The sequence below is a fragment of the Natrix helvetica genome (genome assembly GCF_964273705.1).
Source record: "Natrix helvetica genome assembly, chromosome: 2".
NCBI classification, from domain to species: Eukaryota; Metazoa; Chordata; class Lepidosauria; order Squamata; family Natricidae; genus Natrix; species Natrix helvetica.
In genome coordinates, this window is record NC_138552.1 from 53,959,793 (window position 1) to 53,987,434 (window position 27,642).

At 38.0% G+C, this 27,642-nt stretch overlaps 1 protein-coding gene across 2 annotated transcripts; it reads left to right on the plus strand.

The window, feature by feature from the left end:
• Positions 1-78: 78 nt before the first annotated feature.
• AP3S1 (adaptor related protein complex 3 subunit sigma 1) lies at positions 79-27,642 on the plus strand. Of its 2 annotated transcripts, XM_081945796.1 has the most exons (7): positions 79-312; positions 2,928-3,019; positions 4,205-4,316; positions 15,969-16,040; positions 17,097-17,204; positions 20,972-21,013; positions 27,107-27,241. In XM_081945796.1, exons 1-6 carry the CDS (start codon positions 244-246, stop codon positions 21,005-21,007), a joined length of 489 nt encoding a protein of 162 aa, XP_081801922.1. In that variant the 5' UTR covers positions 79-243; the 3' UTR covers positions 21,008-21,013; positions 27,107-27,241. The 2 variants fall into 2 exon arrangements, with proteins under 2 accessions (XP_081801922.1, XP_081801921.1); XM_081945795.1 differs by lacking the exon at positions 20,972-21,013 and having other exon boundaries at positions 27,107-27,642.

The window sequence follows — 27,642 nt, forward strand, 5'->3', positions numbered from 1 at the left end:
GTTTTTTTTTTGGTCCCTCCCGGCCGCCGTTATCCCGAGTTAGTCAAGTGACGTTCTCCTTCGGCCTGCAGCCCGTAGAACGGTTCTGTCTCTGACTCCGCCTTCCCTCGCTCCAGGCTTCGAGAGGGAGGGGACGGAGCGGAGCAGGGGAGGAGCTTCCGCCGAGTCGCGCGCCGCCGAGTCGGTTACGCGAGCCCCCCTCCTCGCGCCTCAGTGGGGGGGTCGTCAGCCGCCGCCCTCACCATGATTAAAGCGATCCTCATTTTCAACAACCATGGGAAGCCGCGCCTTTCCAAATTCTACCAGCGTTATGTGAGTGTCGGAAGGGGAGAGGCCGCCCTTGGATGGCTGAGGGGAAGGGGGCTGCGTTGGCAAGACGACACACGGAAAATCATACATTAGCCAGCTTTTAGTCTCCGGGGCGGGCGGGCGAGCCTACTTAGGCGGTGGGCTTATCACTCGGGACGAGCCCAAGAAACGGGTTGAATGGGCACCGTCCACATCGCCTGAAGGCCAGGGTTGGGCTGGGAATGATTCGACGCCGCGACGAGGAAGTCAATGCGGGGCGGGCTGAAAAGTCTCCCCTCAAAAGCCTTCGTCTTGCGGCGAGCGCCAGATTAAGGAACCCGATTCGGCTCTAGGAGGAAAGGATGGAAGGGAGGCTATTGGCTAAAATGTTTACGTGTGCAATAGCCCCTCCCCGCCCCCGGGTCGGATCCTTCAGGGTTATCTTATCTTATTTCTTAGGGCTGCTTTATTTTATTTTATTTTATTTTATTTATTTATTTCGTCAAGCGTGAATTGGATAACAGATATAAGTATAAACATGATTATGAATACATGAAATGAATACGAATACAAGGGAATATCAGGACAGGGACGGTAGACACGCTGGTGCGCTTATGCACGCCCCTTACAGAGCTCTTAGGAATGGGTTGAGGTCGACAATAAGACAGTTAAGGTTAAAGTTTTGGGGGTTTGGGGAAGAAACCACAGTGTCAGGTAGTGCATTCCAGGCATTGACCACTCTGTTACTGAAGACTTATTTTCTGCAATTGAGTTTGGAGTGGTTTACCATAAGTTTGTATCTGTTGTGTGCTCCTGTTGTGGTCGAAGCTGAAGTATTCATTGACAGGTAGGACATTGTAGCAGACAATTGTATGTACTACGCTTCTTCTTATGGGCTCTTGCTGAGAGGCGGAGAAGATAACTGGTGGATCTCAGTTTGCACAGACTGCAACCTGCTACGTTAGAGCGGTTGTTTCTGACCAGCTGCTGGGTTAGAGCAGTGTGCAAGTGCCCATATTCTCATAGGAAAGATAAAGGACACACCTGAATAGGGGCAAATCTGAAGGAGGTTCAAGAAGGGTAAAAACCATTGGTTTATGCTTATAACTTTGCTTTACAAAGGAAAATTCAAAATACAAAGTCAAAAATAAAAGAAATCTATTTTTTTATGAAATAAATATACAACTGCTGTAGCAATCTGGTGTTTTCTAAACATTGGATTGCAACTCCTGTTGTTCCCAGCCGGGTTGCTAAGCAACTTTGCCCACATGCAGCTTCCAACATCTCCCATTGGCCAAATGGGCTGGGAATGATACAGGTTGTAATCTGATTGCAACAACTTTGACGTTTTTTTAAAGGTAAGGTAGGAAACAGGAAAGCCTGGTTGGATGCAATGAACTTCTCATGTTGCCTGAGAACTAAAGGTTTTTTCAAGTTGATGATATACGATGCTTAGCTTATATTATCCCAGCATTGGGATAATATAAGTTGATCCTGTGCACTGTTGTAAATTAAAAAGTTGAGTGTTTAGCTTGCTGCTATTAGGTACCTGATGGGAGAGAGAAAATAACAGCAAATATATATTTACCAAAGAGAAATGCAAAACTTAAGAGTTGCTTATTTTCTGTTAAAATGTGGCTTTGCTGATATATAGAAAAATGTGGTATTTTTCTACATGTAACCAACTGTGTAGGATGATATGTATGAATGTCTTGTTATGTAAATATGGCAGTTCTGATTAGCAGCATGGATATGCAATAAATCATGAATGTCTGTATGCTAGCTTCCTAAAGGAGTGGCTATATGTAAAAATATGTTTTTGGGGGGGAATTAAGCACCAGCATGGTAACAGCAAGGTTTTACATAGTAGATCTTTATTTTATATGCTAAACTTACACACTCTTGATTTTATCCAAATAAAATCTGGACTGTTTACACAAAACATTTTTATTACATCTTTACTTATCCTGGTTAAAGTAGATATGCTACCAAAAGTGGCTATGTGGCCAGAAAGTAAAAGATATGAAAAATATTTGTTATGGAGATTTGGTAGGGAGTACTAAATAGAGTGATCAAGAACTTGCCTTATTAGCTTAGATCTATTCCATTGGAACAAATTTGGATATTGAAGAGAAAATCTGATTCACTAGATTTATAAGATATAATTTTATATAATGTAAAAATAAAATATTACATTTGAACTTTCCTCCAAATGCTCAATACAGCATACATTTTCATCTGGAGCAGCATCTTAAGCTATTTAAAGTCCCACAATGAGTCAGTGAAGTTTTTGAGGGGTTTAACATAAGTCTGTTTGGGTCTGGTCTGACATTAACTGTGAGAACACAACAGCTTTTCAGTTGCTATTTAAGCTTTTCCCAAGACCTTTTTCAAGTGTGAATATCACCCGGCTTGAGTGTGCTTGATTCTTTTTTATTCCTGTCTGATTCTTGTCATCTTTTATTTTTGTCTTTTTCCTTTTTAAAGAAAATATTTTTACTTTTGAATCACCTAGAGTCACTGGGAATTGGATGGCTTACATTTTTAATAAATAATGTGGTTTTGTATAAAAGTTGTGCTATATGCGATGACAGAAATGCTTGTATTTGGAAACATCAACATGTTTCCTTTCTTTTCAGAGTGAAGATATACAGCAACAGATTATCAGAGAAACATTCCATTTAGTATCAAAACGTGATGAAAATGTTTGTAATTTCTTAGAAGGAGGCTTGTAAGTATGATCAAATTAGAAGCTAGAGTCAGTGCAGTATACATTGTGTTGAGTATTGGTTTAAAGTAAAAACTTAAAGTGAAATGGAAAACTATAATCTCTACCAAGTCTGATACTTTAACAAGCCTGTTCTGGAGATATATAGAGATGAAAAGATTGAGAGAGAGAAATATGGAACCTTTATAACTGGAAACATGGCATTTGGGTTCTTTCACACTCTTCTGATACCACTAGCTGGAATCATAATTTGAACCTTAAATCACAGGGATTGACATAGTTGAATTCCTTAATTGAAAAACGTGTAAATTTTTTGTTAGACCATTATTAATTATGTAATCATAAATCCTCATTAGTACTCAGTTTGCAGATTGTTTCTTTTAGCATTCTAGATCTTGTCTAAGAACCTTCTAATTTTTTCATTTTTTATTGTGTGAACACGATATATTTATGAAGGGGAGACTTTGGTAAAATTTATCCTCACCATGTTTCTATATCTACTATTGTGGAACATTTATTAAATATAAAAATAACAGTAATGTAAATATATAAATTGAGATTATCAGTTATTTTTATTAAATAAAATTTATGCAACCTTCCTGAACTGAAAATCTTTTTCACTTTTTAAATAATAGCCTTGTCATTGAATAAGCTGCCTTATGCACAACAACTTTTGAATATCATCGTTGATCGATTCTACATATATTTGCATCTTCTTATTCAATGGGATGGGAAGCTATAACCTGCATGTGGTCTACTATTCCAGTTCTCAGTCTTAGGCCTCTAACATTTAACAGCAAACTATCAAATTGTGCCAGCACAATTTTTTTTCTGCCTAAAAAAAGGAACTCAACAGTTAAATTTAAGCTGAGGCATATTGCTTCTGTTTCACTCCCCCCCCCCCAGGTATAGTAACTGTTTCTCCCATGTGTTTAAGATAATGTATTTCTAAAAAACGTGCAGTCCCTGGCTGCAAAGATCATCAATCCCATTGTAAAACCTGCCTTAGAAGATCTATCTACTGATCTATAAATACTTTGAATGTTAATGTGTTGCCTTTGACACCCTTCTTTCTTTCTTTCTTTCTTTCTTTTTGCCACAATTATGTGTCATGTTTTTCTTTTTTAGCTACCAACCAAAACCATTGGAATGTTGTTAATTGCTCTTTGACATTGTATTCTGCTTTAGATTAATAGGTGGATCTGACAACAAATTGATATATCGCCATTATGCTACATTGTACTTTGTTTTCTGTGTTGATTCTTCGGAAAGTGAACTTGGGATTCTAGATCTAATACAAGTAAGTCATCTACGAGAGGGTCACAATATTGTATTCTGTTGCTTGTTCTTTGTTTGTTTTTTTACTTGATAATGAAGATTAGAAATTCTGAGAAGTACTATTTTGCTAAAATAATACAATTGGATAACAATTAAACTGATCTCTTATTCATTGATTTTACATTCTCAAATATCTCAGTATTTTTATTTGAATATTTTCTCAGTGTTAAATATTAGTGCAAGTATCAGGAAATAACTCCAGTTGCAACACCCTAATGCAAAGGTCAAGGAGTTGATGTAAACTTTAAAACGTCCTTTGGAATGTGATAAAAAACTCTTGGTGAGGCTTCTTTGTGATTGGAAAATGACATAATATGACTATAAGGGAGATAATTTTAAGTTTGTGAAAGATTATAAGTAGTCCTCGATTTACTACCACAACTGAGCCCAAAATTTTTGTTGCCAATCAAGACAGTTAAGTGAATTTTACCCCATGTTATGATCTTTCTTGCCACAATTCTTAAGTGAATTACTACAGTTGTTAACTTAATAACATGGGTTGTTAAGTGAATCTGGCTTCCCAGTTGACTTTGCTTGTCAGACGATCACAGAAGGTGGTCATGTGACACTGGGACACTGTAACCCTTATAAATACATGCCAGTTGGCAAGCATCTGAATCATGTGAAGTATTAGTACCGCTTTATAAATCCTTAGTAAGATCACACCTACAATACAATACAATAGTAGAGTTGGAAGGGACCTTGGAGGTCTTCTAGTCCAACCCCCTGCCTAGGCAGGAAACCCTATACCGTTTCAGACAGATGGCTATCCAACATCTTCTTGAAGACTTCCAGTGTTGGAGCATTCACAACTTCTGGAGGCAAGCTGTTCTACTGATTAATTGTTCTAACTGTCAGGAAGTTTCTCCTCAGTTCTAAGTTGCTTCTCTCCTTGATTAGTTTCCACCCATTGCTTCTTGTTCTATCCTCAGGTGCCTTGGAGAATAGTTTGACTCCCTCTTCTTTGTGGCAACCCCTGAGATATTGGAACACTGCTATCATGTCTCCCCTAGTCCTTCTTTCTCTTAAGCTAGACATACCCAGTTCCTGCAACCATTCTTCATATGTTTTAGTCTCCAGTCCCCTAATCATCTTTGTTGCTCTTCTCTGCACTCTTTCTAGAGTCTCCACATCTTTTTTACATCGTGGCGACCAGAACTGAATGCAGTATTCCAAGTGTGGCCTTACCAAGGCATTATAAAGTGGTATTAACACTTCACGTGATCTTGATTCTATCCCTCTGTTGATGCAGCCTAGAACTGTGTTGGCTTTTTTGGCAGCTGCTGCACACTGCTGGCTCATATTTAAATGGTTGTCCACTAGAACTCCAAGATCCCTCTCACAGTTACTACCATTGAGCACGATACCACCTATACTGTACCTGTGCATTCTGTTTTTGTTGCCTAAATGTAGAACCTTACTCTCTTCACCATTGAATTTCATTTTATTAGATAGTGCCCAATGTTCAAGTTTGTCAAGATCCTTCTGTATCTTAAGCCTATCTTCTGGAGTGTTGGCTATTCCTGCCAGCTTGGTGTCATCTGCACATTTGATGAGTTCCCCATTTATTCCCTCATCCAAATCATTGATGAAGATGTTGAAGAGTACTGGGCCTAAAACAGAGCCTTGGGGTACTCCACTGCATACTTCCCTCCATGTAGATGCAGTTCCATTGAGGACTACACGTTGAGTGCGGTTGGTCAGCCAGTTTCGAATCCATCTGGTGGTGATGCTGTCTAACCCACATTCTTCTACTTTATCTAGTAGTAGGTTATGGTCTACCTTATCAAAAGCCTTACTGAAGTCCAAGTAAACTATATCAACGGCATTCCTCTGGTCCACTAATTTTGTCACATTATCAAAGAATGCAATAAGATTAGTCTGGCATGATGTGTTTTTGACAAATCCATGTTGACTTTTGGCTATTACTTTGTTTGCTACCTTTGTTACCTGGAATGCTACATCCAGTTTTGGTCACCCTGTTACAAAAAGATATTTGAGACTTTGGAAAAGTGAAAAGAAAAGCAACTAAGATGATTAAGGGTTTGGAGATAAAAACATATGAAGAATGGTTGCAGGAATTTGATATGGCTAGTCTAGAGAAAAGAAGAACTAGGAGTGACATGATAGCAGCATTCCAGTATTTGAGGGGCTACTACAAAGAAGAGGGGGTCAATTATTTTCTCAAGCAACAGAAGGCAAGGTAAGAAACAATGGATGGAAACTAATCAAGCAGAGTAACAAACTAGAATTAAGGAGAAACTTTCTAACAGTGAGAACAATTAACTAGTGGAACAGCTTGCCTTCAGAAGTTGTGGGTGCTTCATCACTGGAGGTATTTAAGAAAAGACTGGATAGCCACCTATCTGAAATGATATAGCGTCGCTTGCTTGAGCAGGTGGTTGGATTAGAAGACCTACAATGCCCCTTCCAGCTCTATTCTGATTGATCACATGACTATGGGAATGCTGCAACAGTCCTGTGTGTAATTTTTTTCAGTGCCATTGTAACTTGGGTCACTAAACAAATGATTGTATGGTGACTATCTGTAGTTCTTCATTATTTCAAAATATATTGTTGTATATTATCGTAATCCTTTGCTGTTGCAAAACAAAATTTACATTTTGTTTATTTCATTTGCCTACAAGTTCCCTATTCTCACATTGATATATTACCCTATAAAGGAGAAGTATCTGGAGGAAGGTAATTGAGGACAAAGCTGGAATTTTTGAAATCTGATGTTGCAATTGAGACTTATTTGGAAATTGTACTGCTTTTTAAAATTGTTTTTGATCAAGTTTAGGGATTGTGAGTTCCCTGGGATAGCATAAGTAGAATATGGTTTCTGTTATTGTATTAGAAACAAGCTCATCCATAACTGATCAAATCACTTTTGGGCTGCCTACATATAGAGATAATCCCCATTTTTTAATTTATTGTGTGGCCACTAAGCATATTAAGTACATTTTGGGAGGTTAACGTAAAAATAGAAAAAAATTAAATATGAAAATTAAAGAACAACAATATAAAACAACATAAGCAGAGCACAAAACATTTTCAAAGACCTAGAACATTGTTCCAGGTCTTCCCCACATCCTAAACCAGTTCTTTATAACTTGTTATATAAACCTGTTAACTGTTGGTTTCAGAATAAAGCAGTAGAGGGAGCTAGGTGCTAACTTACTGTTAAAGGCTAATTTTACTTATTTTTCTGATTTGAAAATGAATGACCCTTTATTCACTGACAAACAACAAAGTATATTTTTAGTGGCTTCCATTCATCTTTGCAGTTGAAAACATAAGTTTGCAGTTGTATAGCTTTAATTTCCCTAATCTCGCTGCTTTAGCTTTCCATCAGTTTTTTGTGGGCACTGTTGCTGTTTTTGAAATGCTACATACAACATTGTGATTTGTAGAATTAGAGTTGTTAACATCACTACCAGAAAACACTTAGTTGTGCAGACACCTGAATAGTCTTATTTTATCCTATTTCAATAATATGTTTAGGGTGACATAATGGCTCTTAGTATAATTTTTCTCTTTAGCTAAAAGACATTAGGCTTAGAATGTTTGTAATGTACCCGCTCATTATAATTTGATGTGTTTTACTCCAAATCTGCTCCTTGCACCAGAAAGCAACAACTGAAATCCACAACACTGGGAGAATTAATTCTTACATGGTGGAGGGATTTTTTAAAATTAGATCTGGTTGTTATCATAACAAGAGACAAGTTGAATCTATGCCTTCTGCCTCAAAAAGCTCATGTAACTCATTGTATAAGGTGGCTGGGAGAAAGAGGTACAAACATGATACTGAGCCCACAATATTCAAAACCTATTGTCAATACACAACAGCTGAAGGATTTTTTTGTGTCTTTTGTGGCATTTCCATTCAATCCTGTTGGGCAAAACGTGACATGCACAGCTGTTCTAAGGCCATCACAAAATACATGTTCCCAGAAATGTATTTTGCAAATGCACACAGATACTCAAAAGATCTCAGGAGGACATCAAAACAACTGCATTGAACCTTCAAATATCTGCCTTGAAATAGCTCCAAGCAGCAGATCCAGAGCAAAGTATTTCCTCAAATGATTTTTATTGTTCTAATTTTTTTTTTGAAAACAGACCCATGCAGCAATTTTGTTGCTGCTGTTTGAGTTTAACAAGCAACATAAAGCAGGATATTATTACAGTAAAATTAGAGATTTATGCCACTGTGATAGGAGGAGGAGCTTCCGGAGGAATGGCGGTCTGCCGCTAGAGCTCCGTAGATCCGCGGGGTGCTTTCCAGGGAACTAGGAGTGCTGCCAGTCCCCTTTTCCAGCATGGGGGCCGGGTCCCCAGTAAACAGCTACCCTGGTTTCTTTTATGACCCGAATGGGTCCTCCAGGGTAGCTGGGTGTTTGGAAAAAGCATGAGGAACGTAAGGAACGTGAGGAACGAACTGGGAATGCAGCTGATGGGAGGCGGCGCCCGGAGAAGCCGCAGAGAGGCCGTCTGCGTTTGGAGCCGATTGAAGGAGAGGCAGACGGCCTCGAAATGGCGGACGGAGTGTGCGGAGGCGCGCCGATACCAGCGATGTCGAATTTGGACTTCAGGTTGGAGGCTGGTGACCTAGGACCATCTGGGACCGTGGATTGAGGTGGCGAAGGCTGGAAGCACCGGACGCCAAATCCCTCGGCTTGCAGCTTGTTGTGAAAGGTAGCTGTGGGAGGTTTGGAAAGGCTTAAAAACCATGTTGGCCGAATTTGAGAGGATTGGAGACCGGCAGGCAAAGACTGGATGGGTAGGCCGAGAAGGAAGCTGGAGGCCGATGGGAGGCCGGTGGGAGCGGCGTTGGGGCCTGGAATGGTGGTTTGGGGGCCAAATTCGCAGCTGCAGGCCAAGGCAGGATTAAAAGCCGAGGACCTGGTAGGAATAGGACTACGATTCAGGAGGCTGTATAGAGACCGGGGGGGGGGGGAGCTTTGTTGGTGGATTGCCAGGAGGCCCTTATCATCGTGCACTCTGACTGCACCCCACCTACCCCCCCCCTGCTGACTATTTATTAACAACTGCCCCGGATTCCATCTGCGTGAGCCCTAGAGGACTTCTTCCTACCCTATATGATTTACTGCTGATTGACCATCTGCCCCCTGCCTATTCCAACTACAGTCCAACTACCCCTTGCCATCCGCCACCTACCACCCACCGCCCCCACCTCTTGATTGTCATCTAACCAACCTATCACCATCACCCCCCCCATCTAAGACTAATGACTGGACTATTCTGTTTTGCTGCAACCATGCTTTTCAAATTTTTACTGGATTATGACATCTTCAGCATAGACGCTAAGCCCCGACGACGAACTCTTTTAACACTCTATGTATTTAAGGTCAGACCTGATCCTACTGCGAGAGTCCCCCCTCTCGCAGGTGTGGCCCTCCGCCCTTTCGAGGGCCCACCTTGATGACGGATTTATTAATCCCGAGAGGTGGAGGAAGCGGAGACTTAGGGGGTTTTTAGTTAGTTGTTTTTTAAAAATTTGTAGGGGTGGGGGCTCAGGGGTTGTGGGGTGGGTGGGTCAGATCAGGAGCGATGTGAGAGCCGGGCCTCCAGGTGTGGTCGCGAGCAGAAGGAGCGGAAGGGAGGAGGAGGGGGAGGATACCATTCCTATACAGGGCTCTTTAATTCCAACGGTCGCAGGGAGGGGCAGATACGAGGACAGATTAAGAACTTACAGTCGGTTGGGAGACCGTGGTTGCTGGTTACACCCGGTCGCTTGTACCAACCCCCGCGTTCTAGGTGGTCAAGAGTTACAGACCCAAGGCCTGAGGCTGTTGTTATGCAATGCGAGGTCCGTTGTTAACAAGGCCCCCCTCATTCACGATCTAATTTTAGAGGGGAAGCCGGACCTCGCGGGAATAACGGAGACCTGGTTGGGCCACGAGGGAGGTCTTCCCTTCGTGGAAATGTGCCCACCAGGCTACCGAGCATTTCACCAGCCCCGGGCCCAGGGAAGGGGCGGTGGGGTGGCAGTAATTATTCGGGAGGACTTAGAGCTGAGGGAGTCTACTGTGCCACAGACGTCCGGATGTGAATCCCTTGTTGTGAAATGGGGCCCTGGGAGACAGTTGGGCTTGCTGATAGTATACCTGGCTCCTCGCTATACATCAGCGGCCCTGCCCGAACTCCTCGAGCTGATCGCATCGGTGACGGTTGAGACCCCCAAACTTTTAGTGATGGGGGATTTTAACCTGCCATCGATGGGAGAAGCATCAGAGGGGGTTCGGGAGTTCATGGCTTCCATGACAGCCATGGACCTGACTCAAATGATTCAGGGCCCGACACATGAGGGAGGACACACTCTGGACCTTGTTTTTGTCTCTGGCCAGTGGCTGAGTGATCTGGGAGGAGGGGACTTAACCATCACTCCCCTGTCATGGTCAGATCACTCACTCCTTCGTCTTGACTTCCCTGGTGCTACCTCCCGCTGCGGGGAGGCGGAACCGGAAAGTACCAGATGGTTCCGCCCCAGGCGCCTGATGGAACCTGATAGGTTCCAGACGGAGCTTGGGCCACCTCCTGTAACCTTGACCCGCCCCCGGGTAGAGGACCTGGTGGTCGCGTGGAATAATGCGACTACCGGGGCCTTGAATCGGGTGGCGCCTTTGCGGCCTCTCCGGCGGCAACGATCCACACTGGCCCCTTGGTTTACCGAGGAACTAAGGGTGATGAAATGCCGCAAGAGACGTCTAGAGAGTCGTTGGAGATCCTCTCGCTCCGAATTTGATCGAACACAGGCACGAGCCCATTTAAGGACGTACCTTGTGGCATTGAGAGTGGCCAAACGCCAATATTGTGCCACTCTCATTGCATCCGCGGAGAACCGCCCTGCCGCCCTGTTTCGGGTGTCCCGCTCCCTCTTGTTTCAGGGGCCGCGGGAGGCCCCTCTACAGGGCAGGGCAGAGGAATTTGGTAAATATCTGCAGGATAAAATCGCTCAAATCCGGAGGGATTGGGTCCCTGTCAGTGGTCCAATGGAGACGTCCATGGCGAGTCTTGAGGAATCGATCTGGGAGGAGTTTGACTTGGTTGCCATCGAGGATTTGGACAGAATGCGTGAACGACTGCGACCCACCACATGTTTATTGGACCCGTGCCCCTCCTGGCTTGTACTGGCATCCTGGGAGGTTACACGAGACTGGCTCCTGGGCCTAGTGAATGCTTCGTTGAGCGAGGGGTCTCTCCCGGCCGCCTTGAAAGAGGCGGTGGTGAGACCCTTGCTCAAGAAGCCTTCCCTGGACCCTTTGGAGCTGGCCAATTATCGTCCTGTCTCCAACCTTCCCTTTTTGGCGAAGGTTGTAGAGAGTGTGGTGGCCTACCAGTTTCCACGTCATCTGGAGGAAAATGATTATCTAGACCCGCGCCAGTCCAGCTTCCGCCCCGGTCACAGCACGGAGACGGCCTTGGTCGCGTTGGTGGATGATCTCTGGAGGGCCAGAGATAGAGGTTGTTCCTCTATCCTGGTCCTATTAGACCTCTCGGCGGCTTTTGATACCATCGACCATGGTATCCTGCTGCGCCGGCTGGAGGGGTTGGGGGTCCGGGGCACCGTTTTGCAGTGGTTCGGCTCCTACCTTTCTGGCCAGACGCAGCGTGTGTTGGCAGGAGAAGAGAGGTTGACCCTACGCCCCCTTACTTGGGTGCCACAGGGGTCGGTCCTCTCGCCACTCCTGTTCAACACATATATGAAGCCGCTGGGTGAGATCATCCGTGGTTTCGGGGTGGGATACCACCTGTACGCTGATGATACTCAGCTGTACTTTTCCACCCCGAACCACCCCAACGAGGCCATCGAAGTGATGTCCCGGTGTGTGGAAGCCGTACGGATCTGGATGGATGACAACCGACTCAAGCTCAACCCCTCCAAGACGGAGTGGCTGTGGGTACCAGCTTCCTGGTTCAGCCAATTAACTCCATCATTGGCCATTGGGGGCATTCAACTTGCCCCCGTGGAGCGGGCGCGCAATTTGGGCGTCCTCCTGGATGCCCGGCTGTCCATGGATGACCATGTGACAGCCGTGGCAAGGGGGGCGTTCCACCAGGTTCGCCTGGTGCGCCAATTGCGCCCCCTACTGGACCGGGACGCCTTACGCACAGTCACTCATGCGCTGGTGACGTCTCGCTTGGACTACTGTAACGCTCTCTACATGGGGCTTCCCTTGAAATGCACCCGGAGGCTACAGTTGGTCCAGAATGCAGCCGCGCGGGTAATTATGGGGAGTACTAGGTACTCCCATGTGACACCGTTCCTGCGCGAGCTGCACTGGCTTCCTGTGGTCTATCGGGTGCGTTTCAAGGTTTTGATAACAATCTTTAAAGCGCTCCATGGCTCAGGACCTAGTTACTTGCGGGATCGTATTCTGCCCCATACATCCCTGCGACCAATCCGCTCGCACAGAGAGGGCCTCCTCCAGGTGCCGTCCACTAGACAGTGTCGGGGGGCGGCGCCTAGGAGTAGAGCCTTCTCTGTGGCGGGCCCAGCCCTGTGGAATGACCTCCCTCCGGATATTAGGAATACCTCTGGCCTCCGCTCCTTTCGTATTAAGCTTAAGACCCACCTATTCCAAGTAGCTGGCCTGGCTCAACTTTGATCTAACCATATCGCTCCTGACGGGTTTTTAATTGGGTATTTTAATTATATTTAATTATTTAGGGGGTTTTTAATCACTGTATTCTAATTGTTTTTTATTCATCAGCTGACCTCCTCCTTGTGTATGTCTCGGTATATGTCTCTGTTATATGTTTGTTTTGTCCACATATTTATTTCATATGTTTCATTGTACGCCGCCCCGAGTCCTTCGGGAGAGGGTGCGGCTAAGAAATAAATATTTATTTATTATTTATTTATTTATATTTCTCAGTGTGAAGGAGGGAGAGTCCCGTCCCCCCCCCCCTGAATTAATGAGGTGTTGGATCTTGGCATTCCTTGCAGCATATTTCCGAATAAGCGAAAATAAAACCCGGGGCATGTTCTAATAAACAACTTTAATATAAAATAAAATAATAATACAAATCCTACTATCTAAATCTTACATTTTGGCATGAGCTATGTTGCCCACCTCCTTCGGCAGGCAAACGGAAGATCAGAAGAGAAAGTAAAAGAATGTGTGACGTATTATGAGACATGCGCATTAATCATTGTCAGATAAGAAACAATCCTACTGTATAACTCAGAATATAAGCACAAGTTGACAAACCAATTAACGCAGTGACACTTAGATTTCTAATTAAAAGAGCTACCTTACATTAAAATTAAAATTGTAATATGTTGTGCATATTGCCAATAGGATACTTTTTTCTGGTACTTAACAAACAGGTGTCTTTACAAATAGTGGAAACTTGACTGTACAGTTTGATAAACGAAGTTTGTACATAACAAACACTCCCTCCGCTCCCCTGCAATTCTGAAAATGTTTTCCCTGGCAAATTCTGGCATAAATTTTTTTGTCTCATTAAGGGATTGCGAAGTGTTAATCATGGTTAAGATGGTGGTTGCAAACCCCAAATTCCCTGCCAAGTCTGAAGTCTTTGACAAACAAGCTGCCCTTGACATTGTACTTCTAATTCTCTGACAAGGATTTATCTGAAGAAATCATAACAACAGACAATGAACATTGTAAACTGGTTTTTAAAATATTGATTGATGAATAAGCTGTTTTATCATGAAAATGAGGTAAAGTTAACGTGTTTTCAATCATCTAGTACTACAAAACAGAATTTGCAAACCTTCATTTCTGTTTTAGATTGCATAAGAAAACTGTGGCTATACCCAAACTATAGTTAAACTGAACAAGTCCAAACTGTCTAGCATATATATGTAATACATAAAGAGGAATTCAGAAATGTAATGCGTTTTGTACATCTTGTGCATTAGAAATGTGTGTTTGACTTTGATACATGATACGGAATGGAGAAATGGAGTGATAGTATTTCTTTATAATGGGAAAATACTTGGATTAAAATTATAATTGCTTCATACATGTCTGAATGGCAATAAGCAGCGACTCCCATCTGTACTATAACCAGAATGCTGTTTTTTCCCCTAACAAGAACAAAGTAGTTTCTTTTTAGGTTAGTGATGCTAAAAGGGAATGAAACCCACAGACTTTCTTCAAAATAAAAATACGCTTGAAACTGGCATTTTGCAACATGTTAGCTTCTACATTTTTAACTTGGAGGAATATTCAAAATTGGTCTTGTTGGTTGGTGAATGCTGAAGGAAGAAGGATCACTGTGCATCGGCAACCATAAGCCCCTTTATGTAAATAAAGGGAATAGCCTTATTTCAAAACAAAATATGAGTTCAATTCTAAACAAACTCCACTCCTAAACAGATGAGTCTAATTTATATCATACCTGAAATAATGTCCACCATATTTTGCTGGGAAAGTTTCCAGTTTTATGCTTACAGTTATGATAAGAATTTCTAAGCATAGTTAGAAATACTTGATATCATAGGCTGTTATTGATTTTCTAGCCATATTGATGATTAAATAGGATAATTCTAGGCTCACTGAAAAAGCAATAAACCTAATACAATAAGATAAGAAATACACAGATGAAAAACGAGCAAGCAAAGAACAGCTGGTGTTATCCTTGGTCAAATTGGAAATGAAATTTAGAGCAAACATCTGTGGAGGTTTCTTTTTTAGAATATGTGTATATATTCTGATACTATACATTCAATATATATCATACTTTTAACAATGGCCTTTTTGGTACAAATTATATTTCTATGTTTATAAAAATAAACCATAGCTTTTGTCGGATGTTTATAGCAGTAAGTTATTGGTCCTAAATTGCAGCAATATAAGGATGCTAATCATCTACTACAAAATTACCCTATATAGATTAGTAGGCTAATTCCTACGTTTGAGATTAATGCAATGTTCAAGTAGTAGACTAAAAATGATCTTTTCAACAATAATTTAGCCCCTCTGCGTTGTCAAAATAGGAATTAGCATGAAATATAGGAGCTTACATTTCTATGTAAGTGCTAGACGATTATGTTAATGAAATTTGATCTCTTTACCGGTAATCCTTGCTTAATGACCATTCATGTAGCAACTGTTCTAACAGTGCTGAACAGGAGGGCTTATGACCAATCCTTGAAGTTGTGGCTATCATAGCATCCACTGTCATATGATCGCAATTCTTGGCAACTGGTGTACAATTCTGACAGTTACAATGTCTCACAGTCATATGATTGCTGTTTAAAGCTTTACCACAGGCTTCTGACAAGCAAAATCAATAGGGAAGCCAGCAAGGAGTTGCAAGTGATGGTCACATGATGTCATGCTTAACCGCTACCATGACTGTCATTATAAGTTGGTGAGGTCGTGATTTTTTTCAGTTTACAACCACGTAGCTTAGCAAGAAAACTGTCAGACTGAATTGCAGTTGGAAGCAAGGACTACCTGTAATATTTCTGAGATCTTCCAAGGGCATATAGATATATTTGACTTCCTAAATTCTTTATAGTAAACAGTACTTGGTTTCCATGTTTGTTCATGATGTCGAGATTGAGTTGCTATTCATCTTTGACCCTTTTTTTTTTCCTTTACAGGTTTTTGTAGAAACTTTAGACAAGTGTTTTGAGAATGTCTGTGAACTGGATTTAATTTTCCATGTGGATAAGGTACTGTGGTGAGATGTTGTAATGTAAAGTCATGATATTCTGACAGGAAACATTTGTTTCTGCCAGATGTTTCTGCTTCTGTCAGATATATTTTTCTCCAAATTTCAATTATAGATAATCCCAATAATTTTTAGCAGTGCTTTGATTGTTGGGGAGTTCTGGGAAGTCCTCATGTCAAAAGGTCACCTAGATTGGGACAGATTGGTTTAGTCATCCAGGGTGAAATAGTGGTATTCTGGTGTCAACTTGTATCTGCTTGTGAGAGCTGATTGTTAAATTTTCAGGAATTTTGTCAGTTGCTTGAGAGCTGAGCTGTGACATCCCGTGCACCTATCAGCTGCTTGGTGACACCATGGCAGTGACAGTGGAACTGGCAGAGCCATTTCTTACACATTTATCATTATACTCCTAGGTGTCATCCCTGCCTTCTTTCATGAATAACTTTTATCAAGGCAAACATATTTTCAGTATTATATATATTTATTTATTTGGAAGTATATATATTTATTTATTTGTGTTACAACCCCTGGTATGCCTCGAAATAGATCTATCCTAGTCTCCCTTTATTTATTTATCAGTACAAATACAACACACACACACACACATATATATATATAAAATTTATTTATTTATTTATTTTTTATTAGCTGATGTAGGAATCAGAAGTTTAGATTTCAACAAAATTCTTTTCATTAGATTTATATTCCATTTTTCTTCTAGGAATTCAAAGAGGTATGTATACTACTCCCCTGTTCTCCCTACCACTCACATCAGTAATCAATGAAGTAGATTAGGTTGATTTCAAGTAGGTGTCCCAAAGTCATCCAATGATTTTTCATAGCAGAGTTTGGACATGAATCTGAATATTCTTGGTGATACACAGCACTTGTATTTCAGATGAAAGGAACATATATTTGATTTATTACAAATGTTATATTAGAAAAGTTGATTTATGTTAAGATAAATATACTTTAAAAAAGCATAATAAAATACAACTCCATTAATGATGGATTGATATAATCTGTGCAACCATTGTTTTTTGGGTGTTCTTTTTAGGTTCATAATATACTGGCTGAAATGGTGATGGGCGGAATGGTTTTGGAGACTAACATGAATGAAATAGTCACCCAAATTGATGCTCAAAATAAACTGGAAAAATCTGAGGTAAGAATAAAAGGTGATAAAGCCAGTTGGAGCATGATCATACAGTTGCATGATCCAAAGTAGTTATTACTTGTTAATACTTGGCTATTTTGATTGCTACAAATTAGCATTTAGAATGTGGCATGATAAAGCCTTTATTGAGTGCTTAAATAGTTGAACATTTCATTTTTCTTATATCAGATTCCCATTTGCATTTATTTATCTATAGAAATATTTCTGAGCTTCCTTCAGTCAAGGCTTCTGACTCTTAAAACTTGTTTAAAATGGCGATAACCATAATTTACGTACTAGTGTACTTGTGGATATATTTTTTTGTGATGTACCACATTTTTTTTGTGCTCTACACAATTTAATATTAATGTTTTTAGATACATTTAACTAAAAGAATAAATGAGAAGCTTGCATGTTATAAAGCCCCAACCATTTTCTTTGTTTGGAAGTATGTTTTATTTAATCCTCAGATGCTAGGAAGTGTGGCAAAGACCAGCCTAAAATACTTAAACTTCTGCTAAATTTTGTGTTAGAATAGTTCAGACCAGTGTTTTTCAAATTTGCCAACTTTAAGATCTGTGGACTTCAATTTCCACAATTCCCCAGCTAGCACTAATTGGGGAATTCTGGGAGTTGAAGTCTAAATCTTAAAGCCAAGTCTGAAAAAGCTTTGACAGGTCACTTTTGAAAGTGCCCATAATATGTTCCCCGCATTCCAGATAAACCTTCAGAGAAAAAAATAATTGAGGAAACTTCATTAAATGGTATATTGGTAGCAAATAAAAATTTAGAAATGTTAATAAGATGAACATATGGCCTTAAAAAAATTGAACACACAATTAAGAACCTTAGCTAATCCTAAAATATGATAAGTTCATGTTATAGCATTACTTTTTCTTTTTTTAAAAAAAAGAGTAGTGTAATATATCTGGAGTTAAGTAAAAATGTTTGTTAAATAATCAAAACTACTGATTTTCTTTCCACAAAATGGGGATATCAAAAGAACTATAAATAACATCATACATTTCTTATACCAAATTAAATTAAACATTAAATACATTTTCTATTCTTTTGCCTCTTAGTAACTTTATTTACTCTTTAGCAGCCCTGTGGAGAGAAGCTTTCCACCTGCCACAAAACTATGTTCCTTTTCCTTCCCTCTCACGGCTATTTGCTTGCAAAAGAAAGCCTGTCAAGATTGCAGATATCTTAGTTTCAGTGACAAAAAACACCTTTGGTCAAGCCTTTATTTTCTAATTTGATCTAGTTTTATATCATATTTACCCAAAAGGAAGAAACTATGGGCAGCAATCTGCAAATAATCCAAGGGAATTGCTAGAACAGAGATAGGAGTTTGAGAAAAGCTGGTATCTACTGCTTTTGCCTCTCTTCAGAAAAAATCAGAGTTCATGAACGTTCTCCAGCTGTAGTGCCAGCTACTTGCTGTTGTCAAGGTCAGCTTTAGGCAAGCTACTTTCTAATTGTGGACTTGGGACATTTTTATCCTCTCCTGAGTCTTGGTAAGGCAGGCATAATGGATGGTTTGAATTCTTACTTTCTTTTATCTTGCTACAGCAACTAATCTCCAATGGAGGGCAACAAGAGGAGGGACAGCTAGCATACTTTCCCATGTCTTGTACAAAAATGTGGGTGGTGTGGAGGAGGAGATAAATGACAAAATGAACATGATGGCATCATCATGCAAATGTTGCAATTTATGTACATGCTCTGACATCAAGGATGATTGTACCATTTATCTGATGTCACCGTATGTAAATCATGATTGTGGCATTATCACAGTTTGCTGTGGAGGCTACTAAAAAGAAATAGAATGCTATTGGATTTCATACCGATTAAAAAGAGTCCTAAGTTTTCCTATTTGAGAGTAAATGTTATTGGTTAAAGTTTCACTCCCTACAGAATAAGCACACACAAGCTTTGTGCTTGCTGAGCACAATGCAAAATATCAGTTGAGTTTTCTGTCAGTTGTGTTTTTCTTTCTTTCCTTGATTCAGCTATTTTCCATTGCTTCCTCTACATTCTGTTTTGTCTTTGCACTTTCTTCCATTTGCGTTTCTGCTACTTTATTTGCTATTTTTGCTAGAAAGAAAGAAGGGGTTGTGTTGTGTGTTAGAGAGAAGGCATATGCATATGTGTGCATATGCAGATAATTATCAATTTTATATAGTGAAGGGAGAGAGAGAGAAGAGCACATGCAAATATATGTGTTATATGTAAATATTTAATGGGGCAGTAGGGAGGTAGACAATCTCCAGGATTAATTTCAATTAGATTGACCAAGGGTTGTCTTCCTTTTGGGTAAATGGAAACAGGTACATAAATATTGTGATACATAAATAGGTATAATATATGTACAGTATTTTTATCTCTCTATAATTAAAATATATATCATACATGCTACATATAAAAAAGGTATCCCAACTGATAAACTATTTTCAAGTAAATTATTTTGAAAATTCATAAAATCTCTATTCAACATTTGGTTGCATTTTTATCATTATTTTTATTTAAGTTTTTTTCTAGCTAAAGAGCTTTGCAGCACTGACTGAGAAGCACAGAAATTTGCATACCTATGTTATGAGGTTATATGCTGGGGCAAAAAACTAATAAAGGTATAACATTGGAAACAGACTTGTCTAAATATATGGTAATTTCTTTGAGTGGTTCAAGAGATAAATGAACTCTTTAGTCTTTTTTGAAGTGCAGTTTTAGTAAACTAAATATGTTCCTATTTATTAAATTATGTTTTAAGGGATTAACCTGTTCCTGAATTTTAAATAATGAAGTATTTCAGTGTAGTGGTCAGGTTAATCGTAATTTCTGTTGCTTCACTGAATGATTGTTTTCTGTGTATGCAAATTAAACTTGACAGGTATTTAACAAAGTACTAATGGAATAGTACTTCACTACTTTCTATCAGTGCTTATTACAGAGCAAAATAACTCAATAATGAAAAAAGGCAATATAATCTCTGAATGAATTAACGAAACCCTTTAAAACCTCCTTGGTATTTACTTTGGAGAAGATACTGTTGTTTTCATGTCATCTCTTAATCCTAATCTTTGGCGTTACCCCTTCTGCTTGCACACCATGTGTGCATGTTACTGATTACTTCCCCATCCCACAACTGAACTGGATACTATCCTGAAGTGTAAGTGGAATGACTTTTGGGGATCGTGTTGGGCCCTGATGCATGCACAAAATACTGCATGTGGGTCTTTGAAACTAAGTCATGACCCTATTATTTCCAGTTGATACTCAAATACCATTTTTTCAAATACATTCAATAGCAGTGTCAGTTTTGCTGCACTTTTAGGCAGCTGGGCTTCACTTCATAATCTAGATAATAATCCTGGATAATTTTGTTCAAAGGGAGTGGCCTTGTTTTAAAATAAATGGGTAGACAACTGTTTACAAAGAAACGAAGGTCCTGCTTCCCCAACATAAATCAACTGAAGTGGTAAAGCAGAAGTATCTTTTGCTTCTCTTAACAAGACAAGAGCAAATTTACCTGTCCATTTTTGATATCCTTTTAAATAAGCCAAATTAATAAAGCTTTAGGCTTTGGTAAAAGGGAAAATTTGGGTTGAGTGTCAGGCACTATCAGTGACATGGAAGGTGTTCCCTGGAAGAATTGGTATTCTTGTGTTTTTCCTGTAGTCTTTAGCTGGGTGTGAATTTGGTCGTTTTAAGTCAGTCCTCATTTTTTCAAACCACCTGATCTTTTCTAGTTCTTTCCATTCTTCTCTTTACAGACCTTTATCTTTCAGTCTCCCAGACAGGACAGGTAGATACAGGTATTGCTAATTTTCAGAAAAAATGTGCTGCTTTAAAATAAGGGAAAGCAAAATGATGTCAAAGGCAATTGATAAATTAGGCCAGACTCAAAAATTATGTGTTGATAAACCCATATTAGTCTCCGTAGCCCACTTTTTGTGCTGGTTTTCTTCATCTTTTATTGCTGTAGTGTATTTAATAGATTGTCATTAATATATTCATATATTTTTACTTTTGTTTTCTTCTTTCATTAGTGTTTAGCTTTGGATTTTCTATCTTTAAAATGTAATTTTATTATTTATATGCCCACATCATTAACAAATCTAATTTATTTGATATAGATATGGTGTTCCCAATTGTTTGGTTATAATCAGCTAGTCAGAAATCAGAATACTATCATGTCCACTCTATTCTCCCATGCCTTTTGTTTCTTTCTAGTGTATCCAAGCATCTGTCTTAACCATAATTATATATTATGTCTATAATTGGATTAATATCTGTTAGACAATATATGTTGTTTTTTTTAAAAATGAAGATGTGAAAATAAGATTTTAAGCTGATTTCAAATCCTGGATAAAAAGAAGCTTTTGCTATCCTTTACTAGATTGTAATTAATACTTTTGATATAACACTTAAAACCAAGGCCAGCCATTGAAAATTGATGCGCTAAAAGGGAGAAATTGTTAGTCACCATCAATTCTTTAATATTTATTCAAAACTACTGCCATTTCTAATCCTTACTGAGAATGCAGTAGTACAAACTCTGCACATTAGGTTTTATATTGTAAAATTAATCAGCTGTTAGACATAAATTTTTGAAGAGTTGAATATAATAGATCAGAGGTGGGTTGCTAATTTTTTTACTACCAGTCCAAGTGCGCAGAAGCATCTGGCCAGGTGGGCAGAGCCTCCGTCGCCGCTACTACCAGTTCAGCCAAACCAGCAGTAACCTAGCTCTGTAATAAATCCCTTGTTCAAATGAAAGACACCTAAACTCATTCTATGAATGAACATCTTTTTTTCCGTTTTCCCTATCCCTACCACCATCCCCCCTTTTCCAGGGACTCCCCTGAATAGGAACAATTTGTAGGGTTTTGCATTGGATTATAATAAAACAAGATGTGGAGAATCAGAATTTTTTTAACCTAAAATTCTCAGTTTTCACAGGATGTTCTATGTTAAGACTGTTGGTATTTTTTCTCCCAATTTTTAAAACTACACAGTAATGCTAGGGAGTTTATAGCAGATAAATGCTTTGAAGTGAATTTTGTATTTTTAAGCCATTACCAATAGTGTGACAAAATGCAATTAGCATCCTCCAAGCAATCTCACTGTCTGCTCTTATGTAATGCCTCTATGCTGTGTTACAAGTATACACAATTAGATAACTCCAGTAATAATTATATGTATCTAAAAGTTTTCAGAGAACTTTTGTTAGTTATAAAAATATAAATACTATTTAATAATGAATATTTTAAATTAGACATCCATTTTGAAAATCAAAATCTGGAGAAATTAAATACAAAAATAATATTTAAAAGAGAAAAACATTTTAGGGCTTTGAGAAATTATTGGCAATGTTGTGATTGGGTTAAGATTTACTATGGTTAGCTAATGTTCTGAGACATTAACTAGCAAATGAGAGAATACTGAAATAAGAAAGCATTTAAGCTCAGTCTATGCTACATGTCAGATATAATTTTAATCAATAGCATGTAAAATCCTAAAACAGTATATTTGTTTGTATCATTCTTTGTAGGAAAATGTTATACATCATTTAATAGCTAAACATTTCTGTATAATTTTCTCCTATAATCATAAAAAATCATGTAACTATGTATCTATTTCCAGTTAAAGTTTGTATACTTTATAATAACCCATGTTCATGCTAAAAGTGTCCAAAATTAAAATATAGTTTTAGATCCTCCCGATAAATAAAGTCTAGTTAAGAGCATTCTAAACAGTCCATTTTTAATTCTATAAATATATTATTAAAAATAAGGGCTCTTTATTTATTTTTATGCAATATTGCTCTTTTATTTTCTGCTTATATGCATTCTGTTTTTATTTTTGGGTCTGGCAATTTAAAAGGAGATAAATCAAATTTTTAAAAAAATTCATGTCCATCCATTACTATCGCTGTGATCCAAGTGCTTGAAATTTCTAAGAGTATGTGTAAGTCTTCTATCTGTTTGGCATTTTGATATACTTGCAGACTTCATTTTGTTTTTTCCTCTAGTTCTGTTCATTTATTTAACCTCATGAGGAACATGATCATACTTTTATATTCTGTACTGCATCCTTCCATCTTATTCATAACCCTGCTGCTTTGAATCATACTTGTTCTGGGAAGAAGGAGTGATAGAAAACACAAACAGTTGTAATATCTTCTATAAAATATGTTGGAGGAATGAATTCAAAAAATAGTGCATATAAAAGGATCTGCCTTTTATAACAAGCACAAACATTTGGGAGGTTGATCTATCCATTTATCTTGTAAAAAAAAAGCTTGAAATAGAGTTGTTACAATGTCATTTGGAGGATAATTATGATTTAAGCAAACAATAAAGCTAAGCACTTATGTGTCAATGTAATGTGCTGTATAAAAAATACAATATACAACTTCCATATTACTAAATAGTGTCCTGAAAAGAATCTAAAATATGCTTTGCATTGCTAAATGTCAATTTTTGTAATTAGAAAGACTGTGACTTTCCCACTTGTGTTAGCTGGGTTAAATGTATTATTATCATCTCTGCCTTTTTAGCATGTTAGAGTGCTCAGTCTGTAATTTGTGATTACAAGCATCACTGAAGGCAACCTGTTATAGGTTTGATTCAGAAAAATGTCAGTGAAAGTCAGAGAGACAAGAGGTGACTTTCTCAGCCATCCTTTAACAAGCAACTCTTTAAGCTCTGAAAATACACTCTCTTGAAGGCTGGGGGAATCTTGCTGTTTGATTGGGTTAGCGATCATGCTGATGATTGATTAGCTTAAAAAATGGAAGGATCTTGCCAAAACTAAGAAGCTACCATCTGTGAATGTTTTCAAAGAACAGGACAGGAAATCAGTCACCCCTTGTCCATGCCCTTACTGGGGATATTGTTATGGAATCAACCCTGTATCTTTCAGTGACCATTAAATTTTGAAGTACATATCAAACTTATTTGGTTATTTAAATTGAGATTACAAAGCAGCTGGGCAAATGTCATTTGATTAGTTGTAATTTTAGCTGTATATTAATTCACACTGTATTTCTAATACCATGTGAGCATGCTGAAACATTTGTGCTCATTATGAGATCATGAGCAATACCTTACTAAGATTCAGATTGGTTTTTACTTATTGGATAATTAGAATCATACAAATGTGCCCATCAGCAACTTGTTTATGATCTAATTTGTGAAACTCCATGGGATATTTTATAACTTTTCTAATACATGTAAGAAAATGTCTAATTTATGCATTCAAGAACAACTGCTAAGATGAGGAATGTTGAATCCCTTTGTCAATTGCTGTAATTTTTTTGTCTTTCTAGCTCTCAAAATAGAATTTAGCTAGAAAGGGAGTCAGTAATCATGAGCTGGGTGATGGTAGAAGATTGGATTTTTATTGGATTTTTATTTTTATTAAGATTGGATGTTGGATTCCTCATCTCTTTTACTTCTTTCCATATTAATTGGTTGGGCCCATGAAAAGAAATGCATATGTGGCACAATTGCCTATAGCTATGCATCACTGGTAGATTTTTTGCTTACTGTAATTATAACTCCAGAACAGTTCACTATGTCTTAGAAGTATAGTGTGATTTTTAGTTCATACTTTAAATTGTGGTGGTGGATAAAAGGCAGCTGTCGGTTCAGTGAACTAAATTGAAGTGGTTTGCCCCATTTCTAGTAATACATAGATACATCTACTGAATTCTTGCCATGGAAATCCTATTAAACATTGTCTATCAATATCTTTAAATATCTGGTATTTCTAAATATGCTTTATTTAAGTAGATGTAGATGCACACGTAGATTATTTTCCTTGCTTAAAGAAAGTATGTGCCAGAATGAGTGTAAACTATTTTCCTTTAAAAAAATAAAAACAGTTCTCTGGTATTTGGAAACCCACCAAGAGAAACAAAATGTTTACAGAATCATTATAAAACAATGTTATTTTGCACTGTCAAGGAACATCAAATTGTTTTAGGTCTACTAAAACTATAAAAAATGGGATGGATATTAAAGGGAAATATTTGTATAGGGTTGACACTGGTGAGCTTTTCTCTTGCTTGCAAAAATACAAGATTGGGACTTGGAAGTTCCAGCTGCTGAAAAAGCAGAGATTGCATTTTCTTGGGGAAAAAGGCAATTATGTTTTCTACACAAGAATGTGTTAACTTCTATTTAAATGTATTACTCAATAATCCTTTATGAATTTTGCAAATAATGTTATGATTAAATGTTCTTGACCAAATTGAACTTTTGGGGGTGAAAATTAATAGCAGCTAATGAAAAATTCTTAATTAATGGCTTAAATCCTAGGAATATTTATAAGAACTTGGTATGTTTTATGTTCACCCAAACATGGTTAACGTTATGATCAGTTAGCATTCCATTTTTTTTCTTTATGAAAAGATGAATAGGATCTAAAATAAATTTAGATTACTTATATTTAAAGTAAGTGAATGCTATGAAATAAAATAATCAGATACATACATTGAAGTCACATGCAAGTGTGATATACAGACATTGTAAATTAAATGTTTTGTCAGGGAGCATTTTTTTAAAAATGGTACTGAAATATAATAGCAAGTGTTAATCCCAGACAAAAAACAGTAGTGCTTTCTTTTAGAAAGCCTTAACCAAAGCTGCTTTTGGGGTCTAAGAAATATTTTCTGTGTCTCAATGTCAAAGTTCCAGGCAAATATAGAAAGGCTTAATGTCATAGAAGACATGACTTGTGAATACTTTTATAAGTTAGTCCAGGGAATGTAATGTCTCAATATTAAAAATGCTTTCTAATTATCTCAATATCATAAAAATATGTACAAGTATAGTCAGATGGTATTTCCAGTTGTTAAACATATTTGTAAAGCTTCAATTATTCTTTTGTTTTAGTAGGTATTCAATTTTGAAGTGTTCTCTTGCAAATACAAAACATTTGAGGAACTCTGATAACAGTATACAAGACAGCTTTATACATTGTCCACCCCACTATTATTTTTATATTATCACTTACAGTAAAACAATGGCTTAAAGCTTAAGTATTAGGTGAAATAATAAAATAAATTTGAATTGAAACAACATCCTTCAAACAATTGTACTCTATGTACAGAATAATTTTAATTTTTTTCCTGCATGGGAAAAAAATGACCTGAATTTTGATTGTGGTTCTAGCAAGTTTTTTTTCAGGGATAATTTGCTGTATATATCTGCAGTTTGGAAAGGAAAGCACCAAGTGTGAGGGGAAGGGAATTTATTATATCATGGTTTAGCATTCATATTTCTAAACATATAATTAGAACAGATTTAGATCAAACTAGTGGTTTTTTTGAACCCTGAAGCTAAACACCTAACAGGTTAAAATCATGTGAAAAGTTTATTTTTGTGTAATGTTGAGAATTTGATTAAAATCTAACGTTGTAAGAAAACTCTTTTCTATTTGAAATGAAACAGATCCTGTAAGAATTAAATAATTGTCAATTTACTATTGTATAGTAAATGCTAATTGTCAATATTGTAGTAATTGCCAACTTTACCATTTGCAAGGGTCGGAAAACTGGCCCAAGCTATTTATTGTATATGGTGCAATACCTAGAAACAGTAAAAATCAAAGCTAGCATGAGCTTTAATGTTAATTAACCTCAAACTGATTATTTTACAGACAACATGTTAATTTTTCATCGTTGCCATTGCACATATTAACCATATTTTAGATTTTGTGTGAACTGCTTCCACTTCCCCTTTCCAGATGAATATTTCAGAATTTTCCATTTCATTCCAATCCAAAATATCACCTGGTTTTTCTAATATTTAATATTTGTGTCTTTATTATTTATTGTAATGCTTCACTGTAAATTGTAATGATTGCCATCTCAGTGGTATTTTTTCTTCTGTATACAGGCTGGTTTAGCAGGAGCCCCAGCCCGGGCTGTGTCAGCTGTAAAGAATATGAATCTTCCTGAGATCCCAAGAAATATTAATATTGGTGACATCAGTATAAAAGTGCCAAACTTGCCCTCTTTTAAATAATTTGTGCACTCCAGGTAAAAAAATGAAAAATTACTAGCAGCTCGCAAATGTTTACCAAACCAATGTTTTGTTAATTGAATAAAAGATCAGTATACTCCATAGAAATCTTCTGTAGTAAAACTGTGAAATTGTGTTTTGCTTAGTAAATTTAAAATAAGTTTTTTTTTTGTGAATTCTAAATAATACTTCAATGTCCCTTTAAAGCATCTCAAATCTAAAATATATAATTTTCTGGAAAAGAATTCAAAATATTTATTTTCTTTGTATAACCTCCTTTTGTATAGACTAAACTCTATACTGTAACTAGTACAACAATCCTAATCATATTTCTTCGTCTGATGTATTGCATGAAAACATTCAACTGTTGTATTTTCTCTTGCTTTTTGAATAAATTATCATGAACTGTA

Bases quoted from the DNA above. Each gene is read 5' to 3' on its own strand.
- AP3S1 (XM_081945795.1), top strand. From the start codon at position 244: ATGATTAAAGCGATCCTCATTTTCAACAACCATGGGAAGCCGCGCCTT. The intron at 3,020-4,204 runs GTAAGTATGATC...ATTCTGCTTTAG, and splicing joins AATTTCTTAGAAGGAGGCTT to ATTAATAGGTGGATCTGACA. The intron at 16,041-17,096 runs GTACTGTGGTGA...TGTTCTTTTTAG, and splicing joins TAATTTTCCATGTGGATAAG to GTTCATAATATACTGGCTGA.